At 36.5% G+C, this 18,912-nt stretch overlaps 1 protein-coding gene across 2 annotated transcripts in view; it reads left to right on the top strand.

Moving 5' to 3' along the window:
- The window catches only part of sema4f (sema domain, immunoglobulin domain (Ig), transmembrane domain (TM) and short cytoplasmic domain, (semaphorin) 4F), a 60,002-nt gene that overhangs the window by 37,529 nt on the left and 3,561 nt on the right, over window positions 1-18,912 (top strand). Inside the window, exons 2-13 of one of the 2 annotated variants that reach the window (XM_052560945.1) lie at window positions 6,344-6,489; window positions 13,199-13,258; window positions 14,453-14,551; window positions 14,833-14,944; window positions 16,035-16,154; window positions 16,248-16,402; window positions 16,626-16,807; window positions 16,948-17,089; window positions 17,523-17,745; window positions 17,838-17,947; window positions 18,116-18,258; window positions 18,359-18,414. In XM_052560945.1, coding sequence (XP_052416905.1) covers window positions 6,344-6,489; window positions 13,199-13,258; window positions 14,453-14,551; window positions 14,833-14,944; window positions 16,035-16,154; window positions 16,248-16,402; window positions 16,626-16,807; window positions 16,948-17,089; window positions 17,523-17,745; window positions 17,838-17,947; window positions 18,116-18,258; window positions 18,359-18,414 — 1,548 coding nt within the window. Of the gene's footprint in view, window positions 1-6,340; window positions 6,490-13,198; window positions 13,259-14,452; window positions 14,552-14,832; window positions 14,945-16,034; window positions 16,155-16,247; window positions 16,403-16,625; window positions 16,808-16,947; window positions 17,090-17,522; window positions 17,746-17,837; window positions 17,948-18,115; window positions 18,259-18,358; window positions 18,415-18,912 lie in introns of both variants that reach the window. The other variant, XM_052560944.1, reaches the window with a different exon arrangement.

Below are 18,912 nucleotides of genomic sequence, written 5' to 3'. Positions count from 1 at the left end.
AGAGCAAAGGACAATAGTCTCTCTTAAGTCAATGTATCTTAAGTCAATGTGTCATGTATTTGTCCATTACATGAATCTGTGAGTATGTGTATAATCTGTTATGAACTGATATGAGCCAGGTTAACTGTGTGCACATGTATGTCTGTGTGGTCGGATAGGCATGCGGACAGTGGAAATAGTTTGTGGTATTTTATCTGTGTGTGCATGGGTCTTTTTTTGAGCTAGCCTGTTTTTTTTTTTTTTTGGTGGGACTGGGTGGGGGGGGGGGGGGTGCAAAAAAGATCCCCCTGATGAAATACAGCTATTAGAGTTAGTCTACATTATAATTAACATAACAATAGAATACAATACAATGTGTCCTTCTATTGTTAAACTTTGTAGCACACACACACGCCAGGAGCCATACTGTATGTGCAGCTGGCGAATGTCTATCCGCCAGCTGTGTTCAGTTGTACTGAGTTTGTGTGTGTGTGTGTGTGTGTGTGTGTATGTGGGTGGGTTAAAAGAGCAGGTTTGTCTGAGACATGATCCACTCTGTACAGAGTGACTGATGAGAACTAGAGAAAGAAAGGGTGAAAGATAATAAGATAATCACTGTACGAACAGCACAGAAAGATCAGTGTTATGCTGATTGTTTGAAATATGAACTTTAATTGAACCAAGTTTCCAAAACAGAGTTTTCAAACAATGGAACTGTGGCTTGGAGATACTGTATTGCAGATATTCACAGTTTCCAGTGATTTCCTTTGTTATATAAAATTGGATTTAGTATAGGGACTAATTCTCACTATTAATTAGTTACTCATGCTATTATTAACATATTAGATGTTTTTTTTTGTACTTATAAAGCACATATTAATTATGGCATAACGATATTCTACAGCCTTAATCCTACCCTTATACCAAAACTTAACAACTACCTTACTAACTATTAATAAACAGCAATTTAGATGAGGCAAAAAGTCATAGTTAATAGTTTGTTAATAGTGAGAATTGGACCTTAAAATAAAGTGACCTTAAATTGCAAAACAGTGCTATTATTTTGAATGCATTCACCATTAACATTAAATGATATTAGATTAGTTTTGTGATCCATCCTCATTTTCATAAGTAAGATCAGTACTTACTACTAGACATCTCTAAAAACTTACGTTTGTACATCCATATACTTTTTTTACTATATTGTCTAGCCCTAGGTGTAACTTAAAGATGCTCAAGGTTGGTGTTTTCCTTGACACAGCTGTTCAATTTTTTGAGTTCATCTATTAATCACATACTCTCAGGATTGAGGAGAGTGTTTGCATTTTACTTCCTCTATTTGTTTAATGAGGGGCCTGAGAAATCCACTCAGTGGAGCTGATACATTTTATTGTTACTCACAGACTCTCAGCACACTCCAAACCCTCAGCCTGTCTGCAGTCGAGTCAAGTTAACCCTGATGTTTTTACACTCTCCCCTCCAGGCCACCTGTCATTGCAGATTATGTCAAACAGACCCTTGTGTGTGGTCAAGTCAGACCTCATTTGGAAATCTTTCTCTAGAGTATTTTTGTATATTAGCATAGCATATCATTAGCAATAACAGTGTCTTGGGTTAAATAGACTGATCAACGTATCTTGAATACACATTAATTAGAGGGAGAATCCAGTTTCGTGAAGAGGATGTAGAGATACACTAGCGTTCTGTAACTGTACTGTTTGTTTGTTGAGCACCAAATCGATATATCAAAATTATGTTATAAAGGATCATATAAACACTGGAGACTACTGAAAATTAAGCTTTGCCATTGTAATATTTCACCATATTACTGTATTTACTGTATTTCTAAACAAACTGCAGCCTGTGTGAGTGTAAGAACCTAAGTACAAAAAAACGGTTACCAATCCCAAACTTTTTAACTGAACAGTATATAAAAAAATATAATACTGAATTAGTCACAATTCTGTGCGTCGCTGCGGTAACCGCATTCAGAATCGTCTGTAAATGGTAACAGTGAACCGTACAATTGATTTACTTTCTGTAATTGTTGACAGGTGGAAAATAACAGTGTGATCTGACATGAAGTGATAGGCACTGATAGTAAGCTACATTAGCAAACATATACACAGCCCACTACAAGACTGTTGTCATATAACTCGTCCACAACAATCAGACTCAAAGTCCTTTACGTAGAGAAGCAGGAAAAGCACACACACTCACGTGAACCCAGTGCAAATGGAATACAACTCCGGAATTACTTTTAAACATGAGCTGTAGGAATTAATCTTCCTTTTAACCTCAGGAAAATAACAATATGTGTTTGTCAGTTACTTGGGTAAATTATTACAAAGTATTTCCCGTGACTCATAGGTGTTAGTTGCATCATTGTTGTCTGAAGAAATGTAAGATGTTTTTCTTGATTATTATCAATGATGCAACCAAATACAAGGCCTTTTGTAATGACGCTTGTGAAATTATACTAATGTTATAGCTCAAATTCAAAGCAAAACTGTTTTTATATTCTCCATTACCCGGGATAACTTGACACGTTTGCTTTTTTCCAGAAGAGACAGGCGTGTGCTTCTTATGTCTGTTTGATTGATGCGCATCTGTTCTATTTCAAAGCCATGTGTTAAATAGCAATTTCAATTTTAAATGTACACTGTAAATGTGATTTTAGAATAATGTGTATAGTGCATTTTACTTACTTTTTACCATCTCAGTATTTTAAAGGATAATCAAACAATGTCATTCATGAATCATAATTATATAGCAAGCCATGACCCACAATGACATCATTTACAGCCACGTCTGGTTTGCTGTTGCCAACCTTTGTAATAAGTCACACCAGAGTTTTTATGGTGTTTGAAATGCATGAGGTGACATTTATTATATTCGTCTTGCAAGAAGTCTTGCTTTTCTTTGCTATCCATCTTTTTTCTTCTCTTTAACTCTCTGAATTTGCTTCATCAGTTCAGCCAGGAAGCGATCATGGGGAATAAATCATAAATCATGGCTTCAGCATTTTATTCTCTCTGTTACTTCTGACACAGCAGATAAGCCTCTGAAAATTCCCAGTGGGGAAACCACAGCAGGAATGGCCATTTTGGATGAGTCAAGGTTGAAAGGCTACAGGAAAATTAAATGTGTATGAGCAATGCAGGTGTTTTCCTTATTGACACATAGAAAAACATTCATTAACAGACAGTGTAAAGCTGTCTTTTCACTACCTCGCACAAACCACACACCAGAAGTCATTCATTTTCAGTGAAGAGTAATACAGGAGCTGCATGGAGTTCTGATCATATATTTATAATTTCAGGTTCAAATTTCAGCATTGGGTGCTTTGAAATATTTTAACTTATGTGTTAGGACCTTGTCTACAAACTGGATGTGATGTATTTTTAGTTAAAACTATGAGATTTGAAAAAGAACAAAGAATTGCATTTTATTTTTTTTATTTTTTTTATTTTTTATTTTTGGCTTAAAAATGTCATGCTTCAAACAGTTTTTAAGTTTTTAAATAAATGTCTAATACTGCAAAAACCTCAATTATTATTGTGTTATTCCTGTCAATAGGTAATTCTATTTACATTAACACTGTAAGCTACTTTTTGGAATATTATTCCACAGTCTTTCTCTGTGTGATTGACAGATTCAGTTTTAGTGTACATTATTCAGCAGCAGTGAACCCCTCTCCTTCTAAAACAGCAATTCCCCAAATCCCTCAGCAGCCAGAGCCAATCAGAGAGCATTTATGCTGCCCACTGAACACACTGTGTGGCCATACAACGCGGCAGAGAAAGGGAATGATGGAAAGCAATACGATTTTTGGGAGTTTGGCCATGAAATGGAAAAAGAAAATATTTTACAGAGTGGTAAGAGGAGAGACCAGCACACCGAATTCACTCCTGCCCTGATCTCCCCCCTTTTACCCCCTCTCTCGTTCGTCATTCATGATTAATGTGCCGAGACTGAATGAATGATTAATGACGGGAGGTTGGCTTTGGCTGCTGTATCAGCCTATGACAGTGTGGCGCTGGAGCCTTAGTGACAAGATCCATTGCTCTGTATTTTACCGTTTCAACTTGCCTGTGTGTGTGTGCAAGACTGAAAGAGAATTTGGAACATTTGTTCTTGCATCAATTCCTGCTGAGCATCTCTAAAAGTGTCTTCGTTGTCTGTCTCAGTCACACTCAGTCTCTCTCTAGCTCACACACACACACACACACACTAATACTCCCTCACGGACGAGTGGTCAGACACACAGTTGTAAGGGATTGGCGCTTGGTTTGGGGGATCGAGGGCAGATGGTCTAGCTCTAGGACCCAACACCACATCGGTATGCACAGCAGAGTGGGGGGAAACATTTCTGGAAGGTCCTAGAGGAAAAAGGAATTGGAGAGTGACATGAGGACATTTAGCAGGACCTTGCCTAAAGCAAGTGTCTTTGTCTGTTTCCATCTACAGCCTCCATCATTCACTTTTAACTTCTATGTGTCACTCATTGGGAATGACAGCTAGAAATGATGGAAGAGGGGTGGGGTTTGTTGTTGGCAGAAAGTGATGCACAGATTGAGAGAGTGTTGGATGGAGAAGGAGTGTGAACTGTTCGTATATTAGATTGAGTTCTAAAACTGATTTTGATGTTGAAAAGCAGGTTTAGTGACTGCAAAGAAAACTGCTGAGGCATTCTTCTGACATCACTGGATAACACAGGAGCTCTTTTGCATTTTGTGTCAGCCTCAAAAATATCTTTAGCTGTACAAAAGGTTTTACAGTTGAATTTCATTTAAAAATGGCTACTTGTGCTGTATGTGTTTGTTAGGTGTTGTTTGTTGAAGGTAAAGTGTGCAGTTTATCTTAGGTCCGGTCTGTGCACCCTTGTCTTTAACAGAGTATTGGTGAGGAATTATAACATGACACATTTGGCTTGGCAGCTGTCAGATATAAGCTTTAGAAGGAGGTGATTATCTTGATGTATTAAAGACTGTTCATCCACACTTAGCAAGCTCATTGCAAATATGTGTGTGTGTGTGTATGTGTGTACCTGGTATTCCCTGCATTGTGGGGACCAAATGTTCCAACAAGTATAGTAATATAAGTCATTTTTACCTTGTGGGAACATTTTTGGTCCCCATTAGGAAAGTATACTTCCATTTTGATGTGAACACAGCTAAATGTTTTTTGAAGTACACTTCATTTCATCATTTGATTTGATTTTGTCCAAACAAAGGAGATTCTAGGAGAATATCTGTTTAATGTCATCCCATGAGTTCAGACACTGAACAGGATATTAACATTCTGAACTTCTCTAAAAATGAGCATTCATTTACTACATAACATATCTGTTGGTTTCATAGCAAGAACAACTTGTAGAGATCAGACTTTTATGGCTCTTAGTGTCACTGTGATACTCTGACACTCTTATAACACACTACAAGATGAGTGTGATCCGTCCTCTTCACAAATCTTCTCTGTCGTCCTTCTTCTCTCGCTGTTTCTATATATATATTTCTCTAATCTCTTAAATACACAGACAGTAATGGAGGAAATGAGTGTTTCACATTTAAAATAAAGAGGAACATATTAAATGCACTGTTGTGCAGATGCTAAATTAAATTCGCCATGGGCATCAGATATAGCACATCTTGAACTGCATTCAGATTTCAGAGCCTCAACCCACATGCAAATATACATATCTGAACAGAATTACTAATCCTCACCAATGCTAAACAGACTTTCAGAATATGTGTATGTAAATGTCTGGCTATGCTTATAAGAAATTATCCTCACAAATAAAGTAAAACCAACTTGTAACAATATTGAAAGCGGTCTTCACTACTTAAAAGGTTCATGAATCATGTTTTGCTGTAGTTTGATGAGTCAGTTTAATGTTAAGGCTTGTGTGAAGGTTAGGGTAGGGCAGGGGTTCTCAACTCTGGCCCTCGATGTCCGCTTTCCTGCAGAGTTTTCCTCCAACCCTAATCAAACCCACCTTAACAAAGCTAATCAAGATCTTCAGGATTATGAGAAAATTACTGGCAGATGAATATGACCAAGGTTGGAGATAAAGTCTGCTGGAAAGTGGACCTCAAGGACCAGAGGTGAGATTGGTATTGGGTGTAGTAATTATTATTATTTTAGTAAGAATAGCCTAAAAGGTCTGGGTGCAATAAAGAAAGTTGTCTGTTTATATATATATATATATATATATATATATATATATATATATATATATATATATATATATATATATATATATATATATATATATATATATATATATGACTTATTGACAATTGCTAGGATCAATCTTTAGATATATGAGATTTAATCCATGCTTCTTTCTTTTTCTCAGCAGACATTACTAGGCTTGGTTCCACTGATTTTAGTGGTGTAAATAACTTTAGCACCTTCCTATTGGACCGTGTGTCTGGGATGCTCTACCTTGGTGCACGGGATGCAGTCATCGCTGTGGATACTGCTAATCTATCAAAGAGGAAGATGGTGAGCTCTCTCTTTTTTTTTCTTGCACTGAATGTTAAACATTTTCCTAAAGGTTTAACTTTATTATTCATGTAGTAACACTTTATGGTTACATTTGTTAATATAGTTTATGCTTTAATAGTATTATGAACTAACAAATAACTAGCAATGAATTATAGAATTTATTAATCTAGAGAATTGATTCCTAAACCCAGAAATGTATTTTTCATTTCTGGTTTCATAGTCCCGATGTCAATGATTCTTCAATTCTTTTTTCGATAAATCTCTGAAATATGGTCTGTGGTTAACACAAAGCACAAGATATTTATACATTTTATTCTATGATATAAAACAAAAGACAAAATTAATTTTTAATTATATATATATAATATATTAATATATATATATATATATATATATATATATATATATATATATATATATATATATATATATATATATATATTTTTTTTTTTTTTTTTTTTTTTTTTTTTTTTTTTTTTTACTTTTGTTGATTGTATTTATATCCTTCAAAACTCATAGTTGGTTTCTAGCTTGGGTTAAGCTTATTGTCAGGTGTTACCGGTTATGCTAATTAAGTCAACTGACACTTTGCAAAGACCCTTAAGATGGGCGTACATGGTGCAATTTTTGCTGTTGTACGAGTTTGCATGCAATTTTTTTCGATCGTGTGGAAATCGTGTATGCTGGTATGGCCACGGCTCATATCATGTGCGAGGAATTATGAGTCGAGCAGATTTACTTATGAGCACTTCCTGACCTCCAGATCATTTTAAAACATGTCCAAAAAAATTTGTGAGCTATCGGTTTGAATTCTTCACGTGTGTGGTTGAACAAGCCTGAAGTTGACCAATCACGAACTAAAACCACAGAAGAAGAAAGACGAAGACAACAGCGCCACAGCTAATATGGACTATTGACCAGGAGGATAAACTGTATGAGCATTGTATGAGGTTTCTAGCAGCGCGTACCATGCTTTTTAATGGCCTCGGTGCTTCAGCGATGCGAGTGTGTGCATACCTACTTACGGTCTTGCGATGCTCGCATTTACTGTAAGGGAAACGTTACATACGAAACTTGGCTAGATGTATATAATTAATATATAGTGGTATATCAAAGACATGGGGAAACATCCTCCCTACATTATTGAGTACCTCTGTGTGGAAATGTATCAATATACAATGAGATTGCTTTATTCTTCTGTTGATTATGTGGATCAGCCTCAGCGTCAGGTTAATCAGTCCACAAGGATTTCTTCTCTGATGTCCTTCTCAATGTTTCTCACTGGCAAATGAGATACACAGAGATTTCTGATAAAAGCATGTTTTATGTACTTTATTTGATAACATATTTTATAACTTTAACTGTACAATTAAACTTAATGTAATTATAGTAGGTTTGCATTAATTAAAAGATCGCTGTTTGCATTCATGTGTGTTTTTATCAATGTTTATTTGTTTTGTGAAAGATCTGCAGCATAAATCATTATCTGTCTATGAGCAGCACATGCATATTGTTATTCTTTTGCATTAATTATCAGATAAAACAGATATTAAAATTAGTCATGTATTACTTAACTGTGTAAAATAATAAAATATGTTGTAAAAATAATGAAGAAACAAACTGATGTATGTGCACAATTCAGAAATGGATACTGATAATTTGATAGATAATTTGCAGCCCACGTCTCACGAGGTAAATATTTCATTTAAAAAAATCTATGTAATACAAAATTTTTCGAGAAATAAGTAATTTGTACATTAACATAATTGGTAAGATAAAAATACATTATGTAGCTGTGTATACACACCATGAGTTCAACTTTCATTTTGTGAACAGTAGGGAACAGTAGTGTATTTAATTCATTCACCGGACCCAAACATACGTTTCAAATGAACTGGCTCAGTTAACATTTATAGTAATAATAGCAGTGATCTTATTTGCATTTGAAGTGATATTATAAATCCCGTAAACATATAGAAGGTAATATTTGGATTTCTCAGATTCTCTGCACTGACGTTTAGCACAGCCGGAAGAATCTTTGCACACACTCGCAAGACCGGAAATCCAAGGTGACGGAGATATGCAACTAGCCCATTCTCTCTCTCTCTCTCTCTCTCTCTCTCTCTCTCACATACACACACACACACACATGCATGTATAGTTTACGGGGACTCTCCATAGACGTAATGGTTTTCTATGCTGTACAAACCTACATCCATCACGGATTTCAATTAAACACTGTTTAGTATTTATGGAATTATATTCCGGACTTTATTCGAAAGGAATTGCAAATTGTATTTGTATTTGCAGAATTACCGGACCTGCGTCCTCGCAGACATCACCCTCCCGAGTCAAATGCACAAAGTCTGAACTACCGAGGATGCAAGTCCAAAATCAGCATAGCTACTTTGTACTGTCACAAGTCTAGTTGCCTAATATTCCCGGTGTTACGGTTTAACTGGTTACCGTGTTACCTGGTGACCAATTTCCTGGTTCAGGTCTCTGCTGCAGATGTGCTGGAACGACGGCAGCAGACTCCGCGATTCTGAAAGCACAAACTGACGCGATATTAAGTGTTTAATAAACGCAGACTTGCTCATTGCATGATTCAGATATTCTTGTAAAGATTACAAGTTATTAGTATGATCGCCTGTTTTGCGGCTGAAGTAGGATAAACAAAAAAATAAAGTACATCTGTGTTGGCGCGGGTTCGAACACGCGCTAAAAGACGGTGCGCCGCACCGCGAGCGAGAGTCACTAACCACCGAGCTACACCGACTCAGCTCATGATCTCTGGAATCAAGACAGGACTCTCGGCGTCACATCGTGCAGCTGCTGAATCAAGGAAATGTGACCGTGTTAACTTGTGACCTGTCTTTACCTATTTTGAAAATAAACCATAGCAGACCACTGAGTACATTTTATGGTTCATGATGTTAAAGAACATTTCATAACGTCTCAGACAACTGTACATTTGTGGCTACTGTGGTTTAATTATAAACACTATCGATAACTCATATTTACCATAGTAAAACATAAATTTTAGTATGATCGAAGATACGCACATTTTTCCAGAACAGACTTGTATATGTGCACTCCCAGAAGAGATGAGAAATGGATTCGTGCTCAGCACCACAAAAAGAACATAAAGTGTCAATATCAGGAAACATCTTTTTAAAGTAAAGCTTCACAGGATAGAGAAGATTAAGTAATTTTAAGACACACCCTTAACCTTATTGGTTATTAAGTATTAAGTATTTAGATGACAAAGTCCACACTAATTAATTAATAATTATTTATTACCATCGACTGTGAGTGACGTCACTTCCCAACACGCCCAATAAAATGGCCCCACCCCTTTCACTTGATTGACAGGTTTCCGTGTAGACGTTAAAAATTCAAATGCATAAGGAATTGCGATTCCATTTGAGTTTTGGCAGAGAGAGTGAAAAGGCAAATGTGGTAATTAATATTGCTATTTAAATATGACAGGCTCACAGCTCTTAAGATATGGGAAACACAATTGCAAACGGACTTTGCATTTCCATTTTAAATTTGGCACACACTGTGCGTTCGCTTAAACGAAAATGCAAACGAAAATGCAAACGGTAATGCGCGATTTGCATTTGCGTTTGGATTATGTCACATTTTATGCGTCCACAAATTGAAAAAACAATTGCAAATACAATTTGCGGTTCCTTTTGAATAATGTCCGCAATATCATCCCATAGTATTTTTTAAAGCCATTTGGTTTACGAGGGCACAGGAAATGTCCTCATAAACCATGTTTACATTGTAATACCCATGTCATTATAGATATTTGTGTCACCATGAACCATATACAAGAACACACACACACACACACTAGGGTGACTCCTGGTTTCCTTTTGCTGAAAAAGAACCTGTATGTCTAGAAAACAGTCACGGCTCATTTCAATATTTTATATGCAGTTATGAGAGAGGGAGAGCAGTTATATTAGGCGCGTTCAACTTGAAGCAGTGCTGCACAGAAGGATCACTGTATGACATCAAAGTACCGCGAGAGGTGCCTATCAACTTTGTGCGATTGCTTCGGAAATTGGCAGGTCGTAAAATCGTGTCTTATATCACTTCATCCGGACGATTTTCATATAAACTCACTCGTGATGTGTGCGTGGACGTACGATCTTCCGACCATCCGAATTCACACCGTGTACGCCCGCCTTTAGTTGCTGTTGCTTCTTTCTTCAAGCCACTGCACTTTCACACCACACTTTATGTTCTCATGCTGTGAAAAATACATTGCAAAGCTAAAAAGACACTAACAACATGCTGACAGACAAGACAGAGCAGGTTACTTTTGGTTTAAAACAATGGCAGCTTTCAAAATTCGTAATTTTTTTAAGAACACAAACAATAAATACCATTTTGTGGTTCTTTAAAATGTTGTGACATATCACTGTACCTCAGTTCAAGCGGCTCGTGAACCGGTTATAGCATAAAATAAACATGAATGAACATCAGAAGGTACCTTGTTTCAAATGCGGAAAGATTTAAATACACACTATTTTTCAAGTTCAAGTCCACCAACATTAATTTACTTTCCGGTCTGGTTTTTTTGTCGGCCAAAATGGTAGGTGCAGCGTAATGATTGATCAGATCAAATGAAAATATTAAATCAATTAAATTATTACACATATAACCAAATGCCAAATAACAACTTTCAAACTGCACATCAACACACTCACATACAGTCTTCATAACAGCCAGCACAGGATTGAATACACTGCTTTTCATCAAGCTAAAGTAGATGATCTCATCCCTGGTTGCTAGTGCAGCTCTCTAACCAAATTAACCCCTCCCAACGTCCCTCCCCTTTCCCCCGGCCGCCACATCACACTGTCTCCTTTCATCAGAGTCAAAATTTATCACACAATGTAATGTGTCTTCACGTCCGTTTACCCTCAAGCACACACAGAGCATAGGACATGCTTCAAAAGCACCTCCATCTGCACTGTTCATCGTCTGGAAGCTAAATTACTCTGTGAAGTGCCATGTAATATTAGATATTAAGATTAAGGAGAGCTGCTGTGGTGAGATCATAGCACTGATATCTTGATAACTTGTTTCCTGTACAGTCTTGTCCCAAGGCAAAGTGTTTTAGATTTTTTGGGGTTAGAATTTCTCTGTAAAATATATATTTTTTTAGCTCATTGAGAACATATATTTATCATTTTAACCCCATTTCAATGTAAAGAATATTATACAGACAACCAGTCAGTAAATAAAAAACTGAATAATTCACTAAAGAATATAATTAGGTATTGTATCATCCTAAAGGGATATAATTTGCAAAATAAATGGTTTAAATGGACATGAAATATTGATTTGGTTTGAAATTATTTGATTATGTGAATAGAAAGACCACAGGGTGCCATGACAGATGTGGAAATACCAGGGTGTTGAATCTCAGTATATAAATGTTTGCACATCCCTCAGGAATACTTGATTATGATTGATCAGTTACGGCATTCTGTGATCAAATGTTTTTGTATAATGATTTTATTTGTCTTTATAAACTGTATATTTGACTGTTTTCTCAGACAACCAGTTTTTGCACTGAGCTAATTATAAACGTCACATATCATTCTATTGTCTCTTTAATCTTACATCAATATTTTAATGTCTGTTTATATATTTTGTCAGCTATATAATATTTGGTTTGTGCAAAGAGCAGGAAAACACACAATCTGAAAGACAGTATCTTGTTTGGCAGAATATTGATGGCCACACAGTGACTAGGATCTGGTGTATAATTGGTCTATAGGTGCGGTCCCATTTACCACTGTCCAGACACCCAGACATTAGGAATTCTTTGTGAGTGTGAAAGATTTCTCCACACTCTAGATTACTCTATGGGTTATAGCTGGTCACACAAATTTGCTGCATTGACAAATCAAAAGCTGTTCTGTTTGAAAGTAACTTCTTTGTGAGCTGTCTATTGGTACACCTGACAATGAATACTTGGTCAATGTCCCTTTTTAACTGCCAGATTGTACCCACATTTCACTAATGTGACTGCACATTAAAACAGTGTTTTTCAAATACAATTTTTTTTTTTGGGGGGGGGGGATATGTTGTTTTATATTTTTATGTTTTAGCATTTTAATTCAAATAAGAGTTATGTTATTTTAATATATTTATGATAATAAAATAATTTAACTTAATACTACACTATACTCACCTGAAGCCATGTTATAGGTTTGTTTAAGGAACATGCTGGAATTTGAAATTTCTTGTATTTGTATTCTTTAATAATTGCACTGACCATGGATCGGACCTGACTTACATTTCACTGCTGGTCATATTCTCTATATAACCATGTATGTGACAATTAGAAATATTGAATTTTGAACATGTTTACTCAAAATATTTTTTTTTTTTGGAAATTATAATTTTTCATGAGAACTATCCCTTAAAATCTGCTGTTTAATGTTATATAAATGGCCACAAATGCTATTTTCAGATTTTGTTGCTGAATGTATTAATATATTTGATACCTAAATAAGTAGTTAACCTTTACAGGTACTGAATATACATTTTAATACATTTTGTTTTGCGTAATCACGGCTCACATGGTTTCTTTTTAACCAGCAAACAGTCTGAAGTACTGATCTCTCTCTCTCTCTCTTTCTCTCTCTCTCTCTCTCTCTCAATATTTATGTAGATTGAATGGAGTGTTCCAGAAGAAAAGAGGAAATCTTGTGTTGCTAAAGGAAAAACAGAGGTAAAACTGTATGGTGTCTGTTTGATGTGGGGGGATGTAAAGAGCTCATTAGCAAGCAAAAAAATAAAAAGATATTAACCTTGTGAAAGGGTTGGAAAAGTTCCTACTTCCAAAATCCACTTTTGTTTATTTTTTTAGGAATATTTTTAAGGGTGCCATTAGCACTGGACCAATATGACAAGTAGTCACACTTTCACTGACACTCAGCAGCGTGGATGCAGTACCATCGCAAAATTAAATATTTCAGTTACAGATACCACTGTAGAAATACACTATTCACAGAAAGCAATGGTTAATTTATTCTGTGAGTAAAAGTGTCCAATAACAGGGGGATTGCCAAGATGAGTAATGCTGTTTTTCTAAACTAAAATGTATTTCTTAATGTTTAAACCTTTTTAATATATAAAAAAATATACACTGAGTGCATATTTACATTTAGTATTGTGTGCATGTCATTCTCTCTGTCCTTCTCTGAATTGAGAGTGGCACATGCGGTGAGTGTGTGTGTGAGAGATAATGAGCTCACTTATTTGTGGTTAGTATTCATTGCTTCATTGATGGGGGGTGGAGTCTGTGGGTGATTGACAAGTGGGCTGAGGCCCTAATGGGGGAGGGTCAGAAAGGGTGTGATTAGGCAAACAAAAGGTATGTCGTGATAGAAGGAGGAGAGGAAGCAAAAAAAGATCTGAAGGAGTGAGCTAATTGACCCTGGAGACTCGCGACGGGTCATTTGAACAAACACTTTTCCCTCTCACACATTCACATCCGATTAAAACACATGGAAAACTCTGAATCAATACGGGCTGGGCTCTCATTAATCTTTATTGATGTACTTAATGGTCTGTCTAGTCCTGAAACTGAAACTTTTCAAGTAAAGTCAGCTGGTTTTAATCAAGATTAGAGCCTGGTATATGAGATAGGATGCATTTGTGAATGAAAACCTCTTGTTTGCCTTATATTGTGAAATGTCAGTCATTACCAATTAACTGTGCCCTTTGAAGGATCCAAAGGGGAGGTCTCACTGTAGAAAATCTCTCTCCCTTCTTCTTCGCGGCAATGTTTTGAAAGTGACACATTCATATAAGTCAGGTGTTATACATTTGAATATATTTTAAATGAAAATTTCTCCCAAACAAACTAGTGTATTTTATTAGTCTTACAGTGTGTCTTGCTTTACTTTGCTGCCCCTCACAGGACGATTGCAGGAACTATGTCCGCCTGCTGGAGTTTCTGGATGATGCACGTATATATGCCTGTGGGACCTTTGCCTTTGATCCCCAGTGTGCATTTATTGTAAGTCTGTGTGTTTCCACAACTACACCAACTCAAGACTTGTTATACAATAAGTAGGACGATTAAAAAGAAATGTGTAAAGTAAGACAGCTATACTATGTATAGTATTTCAGTAAACCTGTTAGCTTTAGACTAATTTACTGTTTGCCTCCAGTGGTATGACTGTAAGCGTGTATTCCTCTCTCTCTATTATATTTTCTTCTTCGTCTAATTTATGTTCATTTCTTTATATTTACAGACAGACAGAAATTATATTTATCTGCATTCTCTGCCTCATTTAGAACATCTCTTCATTCTCTCTGGAGAAAACTGAAGATGGTAGCATGAAGATGGAGACAGGGAAGGGGAAATGTCCCTTTGAGCCCAGCCAGCATTACACAGCAGTCATGGCAGGTATGAAACACATGCTTACCTAAGGCCCCATCCACACAGAGACGTGTTTAGCTGTATACACATACATTTTGTATCATATAGGTGTTTGTCCACACAGATCCAGCATTTTGGGAGAGTGAAACCGATATTTTTAGAAACTGGGTCCCAGAGTAGATTTATTTGAAAATGCCACCCTTGCGTTTTCGTGTGGACAGCGAATCCATATATTTTCTGAAACGATGACGTCATCAGCCCACGTCTCGACCCTAGTCAGATACGGCTACGTCACGTAACAACAACAAAAACATGAACAAACACTGAACGATTGTCTTATTATTAACTAACATTAACACAGATTAATAAATGTATTGTTCCATGTTCATTTGTATACTGCACGCAAGGTTTATTTGCATATTCCAAGTTTTCTTCTCAGTTTTTAGTGTATTTCTGTGGCAGAATTACAGCACCACATACTGGTCTGGCATGTATACTACATCGTTTTGTGTTGGTTTTGTGGTTTCGTGTGGACGCAGAAATTTCTTGAGATGAGGGGGGAAAAATAGATCGAATAGGTAAAGCTCTGGCTTAATGTGGACATAGCCTAAATAATGCCATGTTGAAGATATATATTGCTTTTGCACATGAGGAAAGCTAATCATAGCCTAAATGCTAAGGTATGCCCCTGTACGTATTGGGCATTTAGCTTCAGAATTTTTTTGTGCCTCTAAGCAGCAAAGCTCTTAGTTACTTGGTATGCATCTGTATTGTAAACATGGCTATAGCCTGATTCACTACAGTCTTCCTTCGGGGAAGCTAATACTTATTGCCAGTGACATAATATGATTGTTGTAGCCAATTAAGATTGGTATAATCTTTCCCATAGCATCAACACCATAATGTAGCATCTTGTCCACTTCTCATACATAACCCTAAGATGTTTACTTCTTACGGGCCATTGGCTGGCCTCCAAAGTGTAGGATATTTCAGGGTGCCATACTTGTGGGGACATTTGCTTCTTAAAATGCTTTAACAAAAAACACATTGAAAACAAATAAATGACTTAAAAGGTAAAAAAATTAAAAATTATTTTTTATTTCTCTCTCTCTTTCAGGAGGGATCCTTTACACTGCTGCCACAAGTAACTTCCTAGGCACAATGTATGACATATCCAGGGCAACAGGCATCGAGCAGGAACGCATCCGCACTGAACAATCAATCAATTGGCTTAGTGGTAAGACACTCATCCATCCATTCATCCAGACAATTTACACCTAGATTGCTTATAACCACACTCTTCATGACTTCTGCCTGTTTCTGAACTCAGATCCAGAGTTTGTCAGTTCTGCCTTCATCCAAGAGGATAAGAAGAACAATCCTACTGGTGAAGATGACAAAATTTACTTTTTCTTCACTGAAGTAGCTAAAGAATATGACCTTTACGCCAAGGTCAAAGTGCCCCGAGTGGCCAGAGTCTGCAAGGTAGGAACTAGAGCTGGTCCTTTTTTTTGTGTGTGTAGTCTCTCTAGTTTTTTATGGTTTGGATTGGTAGAAGTCTCAGAGGGATGTTGTACAGTAGTTCTGCTGTCAGCTGTTTCAGTTTAGTTCCGATTTCTTCAGTCACAAAGTTCTTCTATTCTTTGCCATCTGTCAGTTATTTCCTATCATATCTGAGCTATTTTGGTTTCTCTCTCCTTTTATCTAGTCTGATGTGGGTGGTATGAAGACTTTGCAGAGGAGGTGGACGACATTTCTGAAGGCCCAGCTGGTGTGTGAAGATCGAGCAAGTGGACAGCGATTTAACGTTCTGACTGATGTGTTCACTGTACAGCACCAGCCTGGAGACCCCAGCAGCACACACTTCTATGGCATATTCACCTCACAGTGGTACTTTGTTCTGTTTCCTCTTTGACCTGATTTGACCTTCTGTGCTGGATTCATTTCTTTAGAATAATTTCTTTGCGTTTTATTCCTCCATGATCATTGTTTTGTGTTTTTGTCCTGTTGTGTTGATATGTAATGTGTAGGGAAAGAGGGGAGCTGTCAGCCGTGTGTGTGTACAGTCTGGAGGAGATCACCAAGGTGATGAATGGACCCTTTAAAGAATTGAAAAAGACCTGTGAGACCTGGATAAACCCAGAGCCTATACCAACACCCAGACCAGGACAGGTATACAGCTGACCACTCAACACCATACCGTACCATATAATTAATATTATACAATAGATGTAGTTCATGTTTTTTTTTTATTCACAGTACATACAGACACTAACAGAGCAATACTATTTAAGTCATTGGCACTCACGTCACCAATGAGATTGTAATTGTTGGATTTGAGTACATCAGATGACCACTTATCCCCCGCATTTAATTCGGGGCACTAGTCAAAAACTACTTTACACTGAAAAAATAACCCACCAAATGACCCAACGTGCTCAACCAAGTAACTGGATTGTAAAACAAACAAACATTTAACCAATCTAAATATATACAGTAGTATTAGTATGTGTTTACTAGGAAACCAACTAATAAACTTAAGAGTTGTTAACATCATGTTTCACTAATTATCTGTATTGATCCTTTGTTCTTTCATAACTCTCAGTGTTTAAATAGTGCTCTGATGGAGCAAGGCTTTGAGTCCTCCCTGAAGCTACCTGATAAAGTGCTGACATTCGTGCGTGATCACCCGCTTATGGAGAACAGTGTGGTGGCAGCACCCCTGATGATAAGAAATGGCATCACATACACTAAACTTGCCGTTACCTTAACAATGGCCTCCAGTGGCCTGAAGCAACACATGACTACTGTTTTGCACCTTGGAACAGGTAAGAGATATTAAACAGAAAATTAAAAAATAATAATGTAATAATCATTTGGTCATCATGTATGTTTTATATACATGTGCATGTGTTGATAGATCATGGAGAGCTGCACAAAGTCGCTGTAGTTGGTCCGAATGCAACTCTTATTGAAGAAGTCCCTCTGTTTTCTGCACAGGAGCCAGTGAATAACATATTGCTATACAAAGTAATGACTTAATGTGGTCTATTTAATTATTATTATAATTAGTGATATAAAACAATACAATGAGTTAAATCTGAATTCATACATTTGGCCTCCTTCCTAAATCATGTTACTAATACTTAGGGACCAGTGAATGGATAAACTGACCCTCTCTGTCTCTCTGATGTATAGGATGAGGCTCTGGTGGGCACTCCTCTCTCTCTGGTGAAGTTACCCATAGTGGGATGTTCTCTGTACTCTACCTGCGAGGTGTGTGCACGTGCCCGAAGTCTTGGCTGCGTATGGAGGCATAAAGAGGGAAATTGTGCTTTGAAGTAAGTCACACACAAACACTAATATACACAAAAGCATATCAAAACACAGATTGAGTCTTCCTTTGTTCATTGTCGTCACATAGTTACATTTATCTTTCAGGCCTGGTGAACTGGTAGAAGCAGATGATTTGGTCAGGCAATGCGACAAAGAAGAAGGTAAGTCTGACCGTGGTGCCTAATATCTATATTGCATACCAGTGGCATGCTGTCGATCACCACAGACACTCATTTCATCTCTGTGTTTAGAAATGAACTGGAAATAACTTGATAGTAAATATACTTACAATTGCATTATGTGAGCAGACTGAAAGGTTTAAAATCAGAAATTACTCATAATATTATTAATTTTTTTTTAAGTTTGTGTTGTATATTTATGCAGATGTTATCATGCACACTATTGCCATCTTTGCTGCTACTAGATATTCATTGTAATAAGTACATATACATTTTTAATTAAAGTCTCTTATATTGTAATGTTGGGTAGACAATAATTTGCAATTAACTTAATGCAAAGTAGATATTTTCCAGATAATACTTTATAATATTTTGCTTTGTTTAGGGCTTTGAATAGATGAAAAAAATAAAAAATAAAAATATATATATATATATATATATATATATATATATATATATATATATATATATATATATATA

The sequence above is a fragment of the Carassius gibelio genome, chromosome B7, assembly GCF_023724105.1.
Source record: "Carassius gibelio isolate Cgi1373 ecotype wild population from Czech Republic chromosome B7, carGib1.2-hapl.c, whole genome shotgun sequence".
NCBI lineage: Eukaryota > Metazoa > Chordata > Actinopteri > Cypriniformes > Cyprinidae > Carassius > Carassius gibelio.
The sequence above is the reverse complement of the archived record's forward strand: the minus strand, read 5'-3'. Positions and strand labels throughout refer to the sequence as shown.